This window comes from Octopus bimaculoides, chromosome 6, assembly GCF_001194135.2.
Source record: "Octopus bimaculoides isolate UCB-OBI-ISO-001 chromosome 6, ASM119413v2, whole genome shotgun sequence".
NCBI lineage: Eukaryota > Metazoa > Mollusca > Cephalopoda > Octopoda > Octopodidae > Octopus > Octopus bimaculoides.
The window spans coordinates 1,037,731-1,054,810 of record NC_068986.1 but is presented as its reverse complement, the minus strand read 5'-3'; the positions used below and the strand labels follow the sequence as shown (position 1 = coordinate 1,054,810).

The window sequence follows — 17,080 nt, the reverse complement described above, 5'->3', positions numbered from 1 at the left end:
TTTGAAATGTCTATTACTCAGCCCCAGCGGGAGGGATATATGTCTGACAAGTAGCATTCAGTTTGTGGAGTCTTAGCATTCTTTTTCTTTTCAGGTGAAGCCGTGGACAATAGAGCATCATGTGTTTGCCTATGACAGTTATGTGAAGAATAATGAGTCTGTCACACCAGTTCAGCGTGAGTTTCGGTGCCACTTCAACATTCACTGAAATCAGGCTGTTTCCTCCCATAACACAATCTTATATTGGGTGAATGCACCTCATACACAAGGTACACTAATGAATAGTGACAGTGCAATGCTGGAGACGCTGCTGTCATTGGTCCTTACTTTTTCTAAGACAATAATCGAAATGCTGTTACTGTGAAATCTGAGCATTTTATTGAGAGGATAAACAACTTCTTTGTGCCTGAATTACGATGGAAACGTATGCCTATTCGACGTATGTGGTTTCAGCTTGTTTCAACTGATTACTGCGGAAACAAACCGTTACGAAGAATGTAAACGAACCGGGAAAAAAAGAGATAGATTGCAGTTTCCTGCAACTGTAGATGAAATACGGGCATTTTTTGCCATAAATATTATCATGGATATTAGACAGTTACCCAGAATAACAAATTACTGGAGCGATCAGGAACCTTTTGGCGATGAATATATTTCCAGTATTATGAACGAGTACGATTCGTGAAGCTGAACCAATATTTACATGTGAGAGACACTAGAAGTACCCCCCCCCCAGTACGTGGAGAACTATGAGACAAAAATTATGCAATAGAATTGATTAAGAACCCTTTCTTTAATTATGTTCCAAATATCACATTAATATGTTGATAAATAAAAAAGTTACAGGTGTTTAATGAGACTAGTCTAAATTCATGATTATTTTAGAATTTAATTGAAACTCATGAGGGGTGTATTTTGGTCAGAAATATAGTAACGAAAGGGTTAAATCAATATTAGTTATTTGATAATGTTAACTATTGTTTTGCACTGAAAAACTTAGTTCTCATAATATATGATTACAGCAGTAATCAATATTTAAATGAATTATTAGCATGATGATCAATGTAGTTAATCTCATCATACTATCACTTCTATATGACAATAGGAAGCACTTACCTGGAGACGGACATCAAAATCCAGAGAAAAAAATATTCACTGTTTAAACTTACGCCAGTAGAAGTGAATTCTTCAAATTCCATTCATCAGCGATAACCTTTATTTCATGCTATTATACACAAAAAAAATCTTTTAATAGATACGTATGTATATATATATATATATATATATATATATATATATATATATATATATACTTTTGTAAATGCATATAAATGTATAAGTATGTATATGGGTGAGTATATAATTCCTCACAAGTGCTTTTCCTGGACTTTTTCCTTCTCTGCATCTTTCCTTTCTCCTCTTTCTGACAAAGAGCTGTGCTCAAAATGTAAAAAACCCACTCTTTTTTCCACTTTTACTGAATGTCGCACTAATACAGTCCATGTGTACATCATTGTTGTTTTGTTATTTTCAATGTTCAATTTTTAATGTTCGATTTGACTATATATATATATATATATATGAAATCATCATCATCATTGTTTTAACTTCCACTTTTCCATATTTGCATGGGCCAGATGGAATTTACTGAAGCAGATTTTTTACAGTTGAATTCCCTAACTGTCACCTATTTCCAAGCAAATTAAGAGTTCTCTGAAGAATGTACCCCCCAGTATAGACTAGTCATTAGTGACTTTAGAATTCAAGCTAAAAGGATGCCAAGAAGCAGACCAATCTGAAAAAGTAGGATTTGGAAGATTAAGGATCATTCATATGATCATAGACTTAGGGACACCCTAATTGAGAAATTTGATGATGAGGAGGAGGAAGTACAGACTAGTAACAGAGGGCAATTGGGAATCCCTGTGGGTCAGCTTGCTGAGTACTATAGACCAAACTAACAGCTGGTGCAACGTTCCAACCAGACCTAGGTTAATGTAGTGGTGGAATGATGCTGTAGAGAAGGCCATTAGAGCAAAGAAACAGGACTGGAAGAGTGATGGAAGCTAGAAGGGAAGCTAGAAGACAGGTGTACTTAGCCAGGGGAGAAGCAGAAAGGAGGAAGTTGGTCAATGTTAAAGTTTTGTTTTCCATACTGAGTAAAAATTATTAGGATAATAATAGAAATATTATAAACTGGAGATGTTTATTTAAACTATTTATCATTTCAAATTATATATCAGAAAAATCATCATCATCATCATCATCATCATCATCATCATCATTTAACATTCAAGTTCCATGCTAGCATGGATTGGACAGTTTGTCAGGATCTGATGGGCCCTGTCATGTGTCAGTGTCCACTTTAGCATTATTTCTACAGCTGGATGCCCTTGCTAATGTGATGTCCTTCATAACATAATTTATATATATCATGAATATATAAATTATAAATTTCTGTTTCAGTTATGGTACTTACCAAACTGGGGGAAATTTCTTTTGCTTCTTTAATAGCTGCTGCATGTTCTTCAATTAGAGATTCTTTCATTTTTAGAATTTCTTCCTGGTATTTAACAATCTAGAAAACATTTTATAAACATACAAATGTCAGAGTTTGTATAAAATATATTTTCAAAGCATCAAATAATTATTTGGCAACAAACTAAGATAGATTTTTGTTATTAAATGTGCTAACAATGTGAATGAAGCAACAGGTAGAAACAGATTTGAGAATTTATTTCAAAATTTACCTCATTACATAACGCTTTGATCTTTTCTTTGGTTTCATATATTTTGATTTGTATCCTAAAAGAATTACAATGAAATATTCAATGCATGTCATGTGTAATAGTTCTTATATTAAAAAAAAAAAACATTTAAATCTGGAATTATTTATATACATCTTAATACTGGATGAAGGTAACTTGCAATGTAGTATTGCTTTATAAAGGTAACTTGAAATAATGTTTTACTTCGGCAACTTTGAAGAGTTATAAACATCCTTTCACTGCAATGGTTACTTCCCCTCTGAACTGCATCCTCTCTGCTGCTTATACTGGAACAACAACAAAAGCCATAGCCACTCTGAACTGAGTCCTTTCCCCTGTCAATTCTGCCCCTTTTATATTAGTCACTCCTCCTATGAACTGTAACCTCTCTTCTGTCAGTTCTACCACTGTTACAACAGTCTCTCTCTCTCTCTCTCTCTCTCTCTCTCTCTCTGGGGTCAATAAAATATGGCACTGGTCAAAAACCAGGGGTCAGTCTTAATGTCTTAATCAACAATACCATCTCCATAAAATTTGAGACCTTGTAATTCTGATAGAAATCACTAATTATTCCAGGTATACAACAGTTGAAAAAGACATGCATTTTCTTCAACATTCATGTCAGTAGAAAAAAAAAAATCTGTGTAAAAATTCAAATGAGCTATTGATAAAATAACTCACTCGTATTTCAAGGAATACTGTTTGTTCCATTCGAGATTCTTTTTGTCTAAATTCAAAGCAAGTTCATTTCTTTTAACTCTGAAAAAGTTTAAAGTGCAAACAAAATATAACAAAGTGTAGTAAAATGTAACAAAATCAGATACATAAAGACTATTGTTGTTGTTGTTTTGTTATGCTTGCTATTCTTTGAAAATCTATAAATTTCGTGATCATGAGGTTTGACAACTACAAAAAAAAGAAATTGAAACTTTATCAAAATAATTTGATGCAGTGATGTTGAATGGATAAAACCAGAAACCAAAGAATTGTGATGATGTAAAAGTCAATATATTAATGAATCCAGCTTGCAATACATTAATGGTAACTTAATGACCAGTCTGTCGAGATGCATGACAAATATATTTTCTTATCTCTTAAATTTCATTGTTAACAATAGCTTTAGAAGACAAGGGTTTATTCTTTCTAAAAATACACAGAGAAATTCAAACGGAATGAGCAAAAGACAGCAGATATGCCAGAACCAATAAACAAACAATTTATCATCTAAAAAAATGAAAGTAAAAATGCTTTCTTTTTTATATTTTTTTTTGTTCTTTACCCGGTATAGAAACAGCAAGCTTTGATTGTATTTTTTTTTTTTATGATTTTCTTTTAGTTTTTCTGAAGAAAAATTAGTCCTGTATTTAGAGGAAAACCATTCTCATCAATTAACTTTTTAGTAATAACATTTAATTTAAAATACATAAAAGGATGAAAATTTTAAAAATAAATTTAAACTATGATAAACTAGTTGTTCTTATTGAACAACTCAAGAAAATTTATTGTCTTAAATCCAGATATACCATACTATACTTAAATCTGGAACCATACAGTGGTTACGATCGCAATGCAGTATGGGTTGCAATGTAATAGTTAGCACCAACAACATCATTTCTCTGTAATATCTTTATAATTATTAAAAAGTCAATCAACATCATCATTATTTAATGTCTGCTTTCCATGCTGGCATGGGTTGGATGGTCTGACTGAAAACTTGGAAGCCAAGGAGCTGCACAAGGCTCTGATCTGATTTGGCAAGGTTCTATGGTTGGATGCCCTTCCTAATGCCAACCACTCCGAGAATGTAGTGAGTGTTTTTTATGTGCCACCAGCACAGGTGCCATTGACCTGACACCAGCATCAGCCAGATTTTGCTTTTTGCTAGGTTCACACTAAGGCCCTTCGATTCCAGACCTTGCTTCCACACCTGAAACTTCTCTAGTCCTGGTAGTGATTCAGCCATAAGAGCAAGGTCATCAGCATAGAGGAGCTCCCAGGGGCAGCCTGTCTTGAATTCCTCTATTATCGTCTGAAGGGATATGATGAACAAGAGGGGGCCGAGGCCTGATCCTTGGTGAACCCCTACCTCTACCTGGAATTCTTCACTGTACTCATTGTCAGCCCTCACCTTACTGGCAGCATCACTGTACACAGCTTGTACAACTCTCAGCAGCCACTCATCTATCTCTAGTTTCCACATTGACCACCAGATAAGGGACCCTGTCAAAGGCTTTCTCCATGTCAATAAAAGCCAAGTACAGAGGTTTATCTTTGGCTAGGAATTTCTCCTGCAGCTGTCTTACCAGAAATGTAGCATCAGTGGTGCTTTTCCCTGGCACAAAACCAAACTTCATCTCATCTAAACTAACTCTCTCCCTAATTAGTTGGGCTATGACCCACTCCATGACCTTCATCACCTGATCCAACAGTTTGATACCCCTGTAATTATTTCTATCTAAGGCGTCACCTTTACCTTTCTAGCAGTTGATTACAGTGCTGCTACACCAGTCACAATTCTTGTTCAATAAAGTCTTCACTGCTTTTAAGACAGCAAATATATTTTGTTAAAAAAATTTATAGCCACAATTAAAATGAGTTGGTGATGATTATACAGTAAAAGAACAAAGAATTTGTTGTTCTATTCGATAAATATCCAAAATTCTTAACTTATAATATGGAAGTTAACTATCTTTTATCTTTTACTTGTTTCAGTCATTAGACTGCAGCCATGCTGGAGCACCACCTTGAAGAATTTTTAGCCAACTGAATCAACCCTCAGGACTTATTTATTTTTTAAGCCTGGTACTTATTTTGTCAGCCCTCTCTGCTGCACTGCTAAGTTACGGGGGGGGGGAGACATAAATAAACCAACACTGGTTATGAAGAGTGGGAGGGGGATAAATACACACACACACACACACACACATCTGCATGGAAGGCGGATGTTAAGCAATGATACAACAGACTTCTTTCAGTTCCCATCTACCAAATCCGCTCATAAGGCTTAGGTCAGCCCAAAGCTATAGTAGAAAATGTTTGCCCAAGGTGCTGTGCAATGGGACTGAACCTGGAACCATGTGGTTGGGAAGCAAGCTTCAACAATAAGAAATATGAGTTTTGAGTCTTCTAGAAAATTAAATTGGATCATAAGCCTTACAAAATTATTTCATTTTCTGCTTCAAGAGAATTCACAATCTGACTGGTTCTTTTGAGGTTAGCATCTAACTTCTTCATTGATTCTTCCATCTTTCTAATTTCTTCATTATTCTGAAATTTTGCCTGCTTAACTGCATCTATAAGGAAGAAGGAAAAGTAAAGGAATAGTATAAGTAAAGAAAAGTAAAGGGAGAAGGAGAAGTAAAGCGACTAGGGGCACTATTCAGCACCAGTATTGCTAGAAATAAGAGTCAAAACAACTCATAGCCAATAATAACACACCGTTGTATTTGCTGACATGGAAGGCAAACTCCCTGCCACTGACAAGCATTAATGGAAACGCAAAATCACTGGTGATCTGTCTGTGGCCGGTGCTTGGGGAGCTTGCTGAAAAGATAGTGGCTTAGAGTCTGTGGTACATTTCTTACAATGGTAGAAAATTTCAGATCTAGAATTCAGCAGTGAGTTCTATCTTTCACGGACACTAATATTACACATTGGGTAGCATGTGCTCACTTCAGTTCTTTGCAACCAATACAAATGCTCCGCAGTCCAAGGCTCATGTAATACTATCATGCAGCATCACAACTTCTATATACACACACACACACACACACATGTATATTATATGTTTGTTTGTTTGTGCATGCATGCATGTGTGTACATGCTTTGGCTATTATTTGAAAGGAATTCCAAGAAATAGCAGAACATTTACTGATGGAATAGGTATCATTAATGGTAATGGAATCAAATTTTTATACATGCCTGTATATAGACAAAATAAAGCATAATAAATAACATGCTAAATAAATTTGTACACACAATTTGTCTTTTACTCTGAGAGAGAAACCCATTCTTATCAGCAGAGATAATAGCTTGCTAAGCCCTTTCCATCCATTCTTACTCCTGCTACCATACTTTTAGAATATTCTCCTCCACTCAGGCAACAAAAGTTAACAGCTACTTCTTGTGGTGTCTCCAAACATTTGAAGGATTTTATTTCTCATGTAATCTCACTGCTAACTATTCCTTTGCATCTGCCACATATGAAACCTACTTTCTCTGCCTGCTTGACTGTGGTCCTACTACACAGAAAATAAACTGATAATCTTTAATTAATTGCTGTTGACTCAACCACCCATATATTCTATTGTGCTGAGATTCGTGTAATAGCTAGAAATGTGTCGGTAACATACAGCTAATATACAAACAGGCACTGGTGTGGCTGTGAGTAAGAAGCTTGTTTCCCAACCACATGGTTCTGAGTTCAGTCCCATTGCCCGGCACCTTAGGCAATTGTCTTCTACTATAGCCCAGGGCTTACCAAAGCTTTGTGAGTTGTTCTGGTTAAAAGAAACTGAAAAAGTCTGCTGTATATATATATATATATATATATATATATATATATATATATATATATACATATATACAGCAGACTTTTTCTGTTTCTGTTAACCAAATCCACTCACAAAGCTTTGGTAAGCTTTGGTGTGTGTGTGTCTTTATAATTGTGTTTGTTCCCTACCACCACTTGACAACAGGTGTTGGTTTTCTTATGTCCCTGTAACTTAGCATTCAGCATAAGAGACCAATAGAATAAGTACCAGACATAAAAAAAAAAAAATAGAAGTACTATCCCCATGTGGTGCCACATAAAAGTGCCCATGGAGTGCCACCTAAAAGCGCCTGTGCAGGTCACGTAAAAGCACTCAGCACACTCTAAACCATTCCTAATCAAACTGGAGCCTGGTGCAGCTCTCCAGCTTTGCCAGCCCTGGTCAAACTCTCCAACCCATGCCAGCATGGACAATGGACGTTAAATGATGATGATGATGATGATGAAGTACTGTGGTCAGTTCATTTGACTAAAACCCTTCAAGGTAATTCCCCAGCATGGCCACAGACCATTGACTGAAACAAGTAAACGATAACAGCTAAAAGAGAAAGATTGATTCCAGATAATTCCATGCTTATTATATAAACAAAACTAATTACTTACAGGAAATCTCTTCACTAATACTTTTCAAGAGTTCATTGTATGTTAGTTGAAGTGTAAACCTTTTCATAGATTGTATTTCTAATTCTTCATGCAATTTATATCGGCAATAATCCTGATAAAAGATTTGAGAGAGATCAGTGTGTATAATTAGACATATTTAGTTTGACCAGAGAATCATTTAAGCTGCATAAAAATTGTCGTAGGGAAAATGTTCATACAGTTTACAGTTTCTCTTTCCTTATTTTGGTTTTTAGAAATAGTTTTGTCTAGGTTCTGTTTGGGATCTTTGCAGGCCCTCTGGGACCATATTCTTTTATTCTTTTACTTGTTTCGGTAATTTGACTGACCACCATCTTCATTTGCTTGAACTAAGTTTTAAAATCTTAAACACTATACACTGCTAGAAAGCTAATTATTTATACAATTCTGCGATTGGTCGATTGGTTCTCAGAATTGCATAAATAATTAGCTTTGCAACACACCACATTTATGTTTGACTATATACGTGTCATGAGCTTTGTCTTGATTGAAACAGCTGGGTTGGGAATTTATGGTTCTGAATTAGAGTAGGGTTAGGGTTGTGCAGTTAAGACATTTGCTTCCCAACTACATGGTTCCAGGATCAATCCTTCGGTGTGGCACCTTGGTCTTCTACTATAAGCCCTAGGGCAACCAGTGCCTGGTGAGCAGATTTGGAGGACAGAGACTGAAAGAAGCCCATTGTGAGTGTGCGTGTCCGTGTGTGTGTGTGTGTGTGTGTGTGTGTACATGTACTTATGTTACTGTCTCCCTGACTTTATACCACGTGATAGTTGTAAACGAGTGTCACAGCCATACAAGCAGTGTCCTTCATTTCCAGTCTTCTGTGAAAATGTGTCTGTTTCATGGGGAAATATACTTTACAGGGTAACAGGTAGGGGTTGGTGACAAGAAAGGTATCCAGCCATAAAAAATCCACCTCAACAAATTCCATCTGACCCATGTAATCATGGAAGAGAGGATGTAAAAACAATGACAACTGCTATGATGACAATGACAATGATGACGCTGATAAGGAAAGATATTTTCCTTTTACTGTGGTGTTTTTTAAATTCAAATATTAAATAATTAATGAATAATGAACTATGTTACTACTTTAAAAGGTATGTAGCATAGTGGTTAATGTGTTGGGCTCATGGTCATAAGGTAGCAAGTTCAAATCCTAGAGCAGACATCATGTTGAGTTCTTGAGCAAGCTATTTCAGATCTAGTCACAAAATCATCAGTGGTGCCAGACTACAGGATATGTAATGTAATCTTAAGTCCTACGACTCACAGGGCCAGTTACTCAGTTTCCATGACATATAAGTAAGCAAGATCACAATATTCTCCTTGAGCAGAACACCAGTCCATCACAGGGTGACTCATTTACAGCTTAGATGGAACAATGGGTAATGTTTTGCTCAATAACACAACACTCCACCCATGATCTTACAATCAAGAATGCAACACCTTAATCATTAGGCCATGCATAATGATTCAAGAAGAACATTAATAATATCAACCACATTGGTCTTGGAAAACCTAATAAGACCATCAGCACAGCATCTTCTTTCAGACCCTGCAAAAACAGAACTTCTTGGACGAATTATGTTTAATAAAACAATTATTTGTTTACCTAAATTTTAATATCATCTCCTTCAAAATAGTCAGCCCAGCATTCCTGCCACTTTTGGAATCCAGTCTGGAAGTTGTTGTCCCTAAGCAAGAAACTCACAAGTGAGGAAAGCTCAATGACCCAGTGCATTGTCGTCATGGAGAATCCAAGTTTTCATGCTCCACAGATCCAGATGCTTTCACCGAATGTCCTCCTCCCTCAAATGCTTCAAAACATTGTGTTGGAACTGTTGATTGATGGCCTGGCCCAGGAGAATGAATTCTTGATCCACAATACAATAGATGTAAAAAAAAACAAAAACGATTAGCATGCTCTTGACTGAGCTGCCTTCTTCGGTCATGGAGATGAAGGGCTCTTCCACTGCGACGACCGTTGCTTCCTCTCAGGGTCAAACCCAAAGCATGATCACTGTTTCTGAAGCAGACTTCCCAAGTTTAATGCAAAATCTAACATTGGCTCTTTGTTCCAACTTCCTATCCATGACAAAATCACAGTAAACAGCATACACATGATCACAAAAACATAAATTTCACAATTTGTGAAGTAAACACAGTGATGTCACTCAGCACACTGCCTCATGAAGGTTACTGCTAGCTCTTGTTGTGCACACAACAGTATGCTGCCATCTGTTGGCATGCTACAGAACTAGTCCAGGAACTTTTTGGTACCACTTCATAGTGTAAAAAAGTTACCGTTCCCTGAAGTGAATCTTGATATAAACTTACCAAGATCTGTATGCATATAAATTACCTACCAAGGTCCCTAAAAAAAAAACTATACCAGGTTTCATCTTAGTATAACTACAAATTTCTCCATAAATATAACTTACTGAGCTCCCTATGGATATAACTTACCAACGTCTCTATACATGTTTTTGCATCAGCAATTCTGGACTTTAAGTTGTTAACAACATCAGCTTCTGCTAAGTGTTTTGTTTCTGTAAGGAAATCTGCAAAAAGAAAAATTCCAAGTAAATCATTCATAAAATTTGTTTTACACATTACATTCTACAAAAGCTTTTTTTATTTCATATCAATTAAAGGATAGCCATTCAGAAGTAGTCACCTTCTAGTAACTGTATATATATCATTTTCAATGGGAGAGTCCATCATATATATATATCCAGTTGTAGAAAATCCATCTCTACAGATTCCATCTGACCCATGCAAGCATGGGAAAGTGGAGCTTCAAAGATGATAATGATGATATTAGTGAGAAGAGAAGGAGGATGTGGTGTCATCAGTTGTTTGCAATATATATATATATATATATATATATATATATATATATACTGACAGATATATGAGTGCATATTTTTCCTGATTTATAAACTTTTAGACAACTTATATATGTATATATATATATATATATATATATATATATATATATATATATATACATACATATATACATCCATAATCATCATCATATATATTGCAAACAACTTTTTAGATGCAAGTGCTACCAGATGAAAGCTCTTCATGCTGGATGCTAGCAAGTTTATCAGGGGAGAATGCATGCTGTTTTGGACCTTCCTCTTGATGGCATCATTGTACACCGGCTCCCCATCACTAAAATGAGGCTCTGCTTCTAGATCAACTGGTTACTAGGTTTCACTCAATATTCCTCTAACTATTGCTCATTGTCTCTTTTAAAAAAAAATCCAGTGGCTCGCCTTTTCCACTGTAGTTGGGTATCACTCATGGGTATCACTCATGGGTATCACTCATGGTGCTATTTGCTTTACAATGATTTAGGCCTAGTACCAACAACAGTTACCTCACATTGTGCTCAATAAATCCTCTACAACCAATTTCATTGGAAAATGCTCTGCTTTCCAGCTTGCATCTTTACATTCCTCAGCCGATCACAAGCTTCCACACAGTTTCCATCCACCAAATTCACTCACAAGGCACTGGTTAGTCCAGGCTATTATAGAAGACACTTGCCCAAGGTGCTGCACAGTGGGACTGAACCTACAACTATGTGGGCTTCTTAACCAAGTGAGCTTCTTAACCACATGGCCATGCCTGTACCTACACAACCATTTGAACATTGTTTGTAATTTTACTTTCATCTGCAAGAATACAAAGAATGCAGAGTATCCAAGCTTGCTTGAGTAGAGAGAAGAGAAGCTGACTGCAAAGAGAAGAATCTACAGCAAGTAAGAACTCATCAATAATGAGATTTTTTTTTTCTTTTTCTTTTTTTTTTTTTTGCCATGAAAGGAAATTCTGATTGGCAAAATGCCTGGAGACATAGAATACTAAAGCAGAGATGAAACATCATCAAGAAGGTAGAAGACATGAAGTTGATATTTTATTCTGCCCGTAATTAAATATTCTCCCTAATTTCACCACTCTCAAAACTATCAAACTTTAAAGAAAATCTTCTTGAAGCTTAATGAAAGACATTACACACACACACACACGCATGCACACACACATACGCATGCTTACACACACACACACACACAGATCCATAAATATACTGGTGCAGGTATGGCTGTGTGGTTAACAAGTTTGCTCTGCAGCCACAGTTTCAGGTTCAGTCTCACCCGTCAGCATCCCACAATCAGTGGCCAACAACATACACGCAGTCTTCTCAGTCTATTTTACAATAACAACAACAGCTTCTCTGAACAATTTATTTCACAACAGCCACCATCTTGGACAACCCATCACACCTGCCCCTTACCCTTTCATTCCATCAATTGTATCTTACTTCATGCATCACACACAATAAACACAATCCTTCTCTCTTACTTTACATCCCACTGGAATTTCCCACCCATTCATGTTTCCCCACAGATGTGCCCCCCTACTCTTGTCACTAACATTATCATTATTATCCTTTAAGGCCCACTGCACGGGTCAGATGGAATTTGTAGAGACAGATTATCTACAGCTGGATGCCCTTCCTGTCACCAACCCTCACCTGTTTCCAAACAAGGCCAGATGTTTCTCACAGGAAGACTGGAAATGAATGATATACTTGTCTTACATAATGATACCACCATGATGTCAAGACAAGAGTACACACAAACATACACACATCATCATCATCATCATCGTCATTTAATGTCTGTTTTCCATGGGTCGGAGGGTTTGACCAGAGATGGCAAGCTGGACAGTTGCCCCAGGTTCCAGTCTCATTTCGCTTGGTTTCTTTGGCTCAATTTCCCTTCCTAATGGCAACCACTTTACAGAGTATACTACATACTATTTAATTGGTACTTTATACATGGTGCCTGCACAACTACTTGTTACACTGCCCAGTATGGGTACTTTTTACATGACATCAGCGTGGGTGCTTCATCGGTGGCCTAGCATGGGTGCTTCTTACGTAACCCATTATGGGTGGTTTTTACATGGAGGGGTGCTGTTCAGTTTCCATCTACTAAATCTTCTCACAAGGCTTGGGTCAGCTCAGGGCTATAATAGAAGACACTTGCCCTAGATGCTGTGCAATAGGACTGAACCCGAGACACATGGTTGGGAAGTCATCATCATCATCGTTTCCCTACTGGTCTGGGTTAGATGGTCTGACTGAAGCATGGTAGGCTGGACAGCTGCACCATGCACCATCGTCTGTTTTGGCACAGTTTCTATGGCTGGATGCCCTTCCTAATGCCAACCACTCCAACAGTGCAATGGGTGCTTTTTATGTACCACCAGCACGGGTGCCAGTTACGTGACGCCGGCATTGGCCACAAGTCATAAATTATTGATTTCAAATTTTGGCACAATGCCAGCAAGTTCAGGGGAGGGGAGGGGATAATGGTAATGATTTTATCAACCCCCAAAAAGATGAAAGGCAAAGTCAATTTCAGCGGAATTTGAATTCAGAACGTAAAGACGAACGAAATGCCGCTAAGCATTTTGCCCAGCGTGCTAACCATTCTGCCAAGTTCGCCGTCTTCAAAGAACCATAAATTATTGAGAATGTTACCGTAATGTGGGATGTTGGTATGTTGCAACTTGTGATGTGTTATGTAATAAGTAATAGTCCTATAATGTGGAATATTGATGTAAATGCTGCTTAACATACAGTCGAGTGTTAGAGGAGGGCTGTGTCGATATGAATGAATTTCCAGCGAACAGCTGGTGATAGGAATGTCACAGAGTGTAAATAAATATACGTGAATACATCTCAACTGTGTATCGGTATGTTAAGACTGAAACGTACAGACAGGTCTGTACTTATTGATAGACAAAATAGGAAGATAAAAACATAGACACTGCCTGAAACAAGCAGGTAAAAACACACACGCGCACATCATGCAAGCCGAACGTAGTCGCTCGACCTGCTAGAAATAACAGCTATATCGCCCTCAAATCATATCCTACTAATTTGAAAAGAAAAACGGAGGAGTACATATATGGGAGACTGTGACTCAAGATACCCGACAAATACGGCATGGTCACGGTTGGAATGCTTTTGCTCACAGGTATGCTCGATCCTACATGAGTAGGCGGGGAGGCTAAGCAACAACATACACATACATAAATACACATACACACACAGCCATACATACACTTATATTCAGTTATTTACCAGTGTTCGAGATGATTCCTTTTGTTTTTATTGCTTCACAGAAGTTCTTTGCCAACTTGTAAACGAAGGCAAAAGTTCCTCGTTCTTGATAGAGAGCCACAGCAATGGCTTTGACACCTTCTGACATGACTGCCTTCATGGTTTCTCCACTTCAAATCGCAAACAAACTGCGTCGATCCAAGGGAGGTAACTATTACTTATAGTCTTAAACTCGTGTATAATGCGGGAAAATTAATAAAAAATGAACGGAGAAAAACGAAGTAGTAGCATTATACGTGGATACGATACATATAAAGATAAGATATAGGACTAGTTTTAACGGGCGATGTATTGTGTTCAAAACTGCATCGTCCTCCAGAGAACACGAGTTTTTATTTTGAGGAATGTTAAATTACAATTATTGTATATATTTCCTAATATTACACATAGTTAAAAAAAAGTGTACTTCCAAAGTTACTCGTCAAATGACAGGAAACACTGTGGTTTACGGACGCTCACACATACAATATGTGTGTGTGTGTGTGTGTGTGTGTGTGTGTGTGTGTGTGTATGTATGTGTGTGTGTGTAAGTCGTCTAAAAGTCCATAATTCAGAAAAAAATGCTCTGGTATATCTGTCAATAGAGTGAATATATTAATCGAAGTGTACAGAATTATATATCCATTGCAGCTACTTTACCAATCGGTTTTGCACTAGAGATTCAATGGAGTGTTGGGTAACAGTCTGACTATGTAACCCTGCACTCATCAGAGGTAGCTATTGTAGGCACCATATTTCATTCCATAATGGCTACCTCTGATGAGTGCAGTGTTACATACACTGTTACCTAACACTTTATTGAATTCCTAGCACAAAAGAGCAGCCTTAATGGACATACGATACTGTACACTTAGGTTAATATATATATATATATATAGAAGAAAAAGAAAAAGTAAGTTCTTTGTACAGTATTATATTATATATTTGAAAAAATGAGTAGAGATAGCTTTTTGGGGGATAATTTTTATTTAAATATAATGTTTAAAGTGCGTGACTCTGGTGTGAATTTCAAGCTCCTGATAGCTTGTTTCTGAATTTACCTCTTTAATTATATATATATGTATACACATACATATGTGTGTGTATATATATATATATATATATATATATATATATATATATATATATATATATATATATATATATATATATATATATATATCATCATCTATATATATTATATATATATATATATATCATCATCAATATATATATATATATATATATATATATATACACATATATACATACATATACATGCACATATATATACATATCTCAATACACACACGCATATGCATACACACATACATAACTGTACTAACATACTCGTATGTACATGCATGTGCATGTATGTATACATACCAGTATACACATACACACACACACACATACATATGTATATATATTCACCTATACATACATGCATATATACATATACAGAGAGAGAGAGAGAGAGAGAGAGAGAGAGAGAAAAGAGAAAAAACATCTGCATATAATTTTTGGGGTGCATTAAATAGTACATAAAAGGGTATATAATCCTATGCAGTGTTTGGTTGGTGTCTTTCTGTGGATTGTTGGAATGGTAGTTCCAGTGGTTTTGATATTATCCTTTTGTTCAGTTTTGGTTGGTATTTTTGAAATAAAGTATTCTTCTTTGGCCTTACGAAAATGTTCATTTTTTGTCCATAGTTTGAAGAAAGGGAATATTTTGAATTTTCAATTCCCACATTTTTGGAAGTGTTCACTGTAAGTTGTGTTTCTAATGGAGGGGGCCATGTATTTGTTGTTTATGTACCCTTACTCTCTCATATAGTCCACGACCTGTTTCACCAATATACCATTCTTTGCATTTGGAGCATGAAGCACAGTAAATTAGGTTTCTGGATTTGCAATTCATATTTGCATTTATTTTCAAAATGTTGTCTTTGAAAGTAATTTGTTCTCCTTCTTCAATGTAATCACATGTTCCACAACAAGGGTCACCACATGATATCAACACAAGGGTATACACAAGCACCCACACACATATACGTGCATACACACTCATACATACATGCGTGCACACACACACACACACACTCCTGACAGACTTCTTTCGCTTTCCATCTATCAACTTCACTGACAAGTCTTTGGTCAGCCTGGGGCTACAGCAGAGGACACTTACTTAAAATGCTGCACATCGGAACTGAACCTGAAACCACATGGTTGGGAAGCAAGCTTGTTAACCACACAGCCATGCCTACACCTAGCCACACATGCTTTCCATACCAGCATGTGTTGGATGGTTTGATAGGAGCTGGTCAACCAGGAGCTGTCCTCACTCCAATTCTCTGCTTTGGCAGGGTTTCAATGGCTGGATGCCCTTCCTAACACCAACCACTTAACAGAGTGTGCTGGGTCCTTTTTTACATGTCACTGGCATGATGGGTGCACTTAAGCAGCCCCAGCACAAGTGTTTTTATGTGGCACAGTCATCTGTAAAGGACAGGCCTCTATGTATGCATAACAGTGATTTTACTTGGCTTATTTTGGCGTTTGATATGGAGAAGTCAATACTTCTCAGTCTTTTTGCAAATCTCACATTGCTTTTCTCCAACAATAGTAAATTTTGGCACAATGCCAGTAATTTGGGGGAGGAGGTAAATTGATTCAACTGGTACTTATTTTATTGACCCCCAAAAGGATGAAAAGCAAAGTTGACCTCAGCAGAATCTGAGCTGAGAACATAAAGACAGATGAAATGCCACTCAGTAATTTGCTGGGTGTGCTACCGATTCTGCCAGCTGACTGCCTTCAGATATGAAGTGTTTCCTTGACATGTTTTGGTGTCGCACAGTTCTTGTTATGAATTCCTCTTGAAATCTATCATCTTCCACCAGAGAAAGAGTGATTCTCTGTAAC

At 36.8% G+C, this 17,080-nt stretch overlaps 1 protein-coding gene across 7 annotated transcripts in view; it reads right to left on the bottom strand.

Annotated features, from left to right (window-relative positions):
- Positions 1–14,326, bottom strand: part of LOC106873605 (uncharacterized) — a 50,842-nt gene extending 36,516 nt beyond the window's left edge. For 4 of the 7 annotated variants that reach the window (XM_014921044.2, XM_052968527.1, XM_014921047.2 and 1 more), the window contains exons 1-8: positions 14,138–14,326; positions 10,435–10,529; positions 7,924–8,035; positions 5,926–6,061; positions 3,450–3,527; positions 2,751–2,805; positions 2,480–2,578; positions 1,170–1,225 (exon numbers count right to left, since the gene is read on the bottom strand). In XM_014921044.2, coding sequence (XP_014776530.1) covers positions 1,170–1,225; positions 2,480–2,578; positions 2,751–2,805; positions 3,450–3,527; positions 5,926–6,061; positions 7,924–8,035; positions 10,435–10,529; positions 14,138–14,276 — 770 coding nt within the window. In that variant the 5' untranslated portion in view covers positions 14,277–14,326. The remainder of the gene's footprint in view (positions 1–1,169; positions 1,226–2,479; positions 2,579–2,750; positions 2,806–3,449; positions 3,528–5,925; positions 6,062–7,923; positions 8,036–10,434; positions 10,530–14,137) is intronic. The other 3 variants (XM_014921049.2, XM_052968529.1, XM_052968528.1) reach the window with 2 other exon arrangements.
- Positions 14,327–17,080: the final 2,754 nt, after the last annotated feature.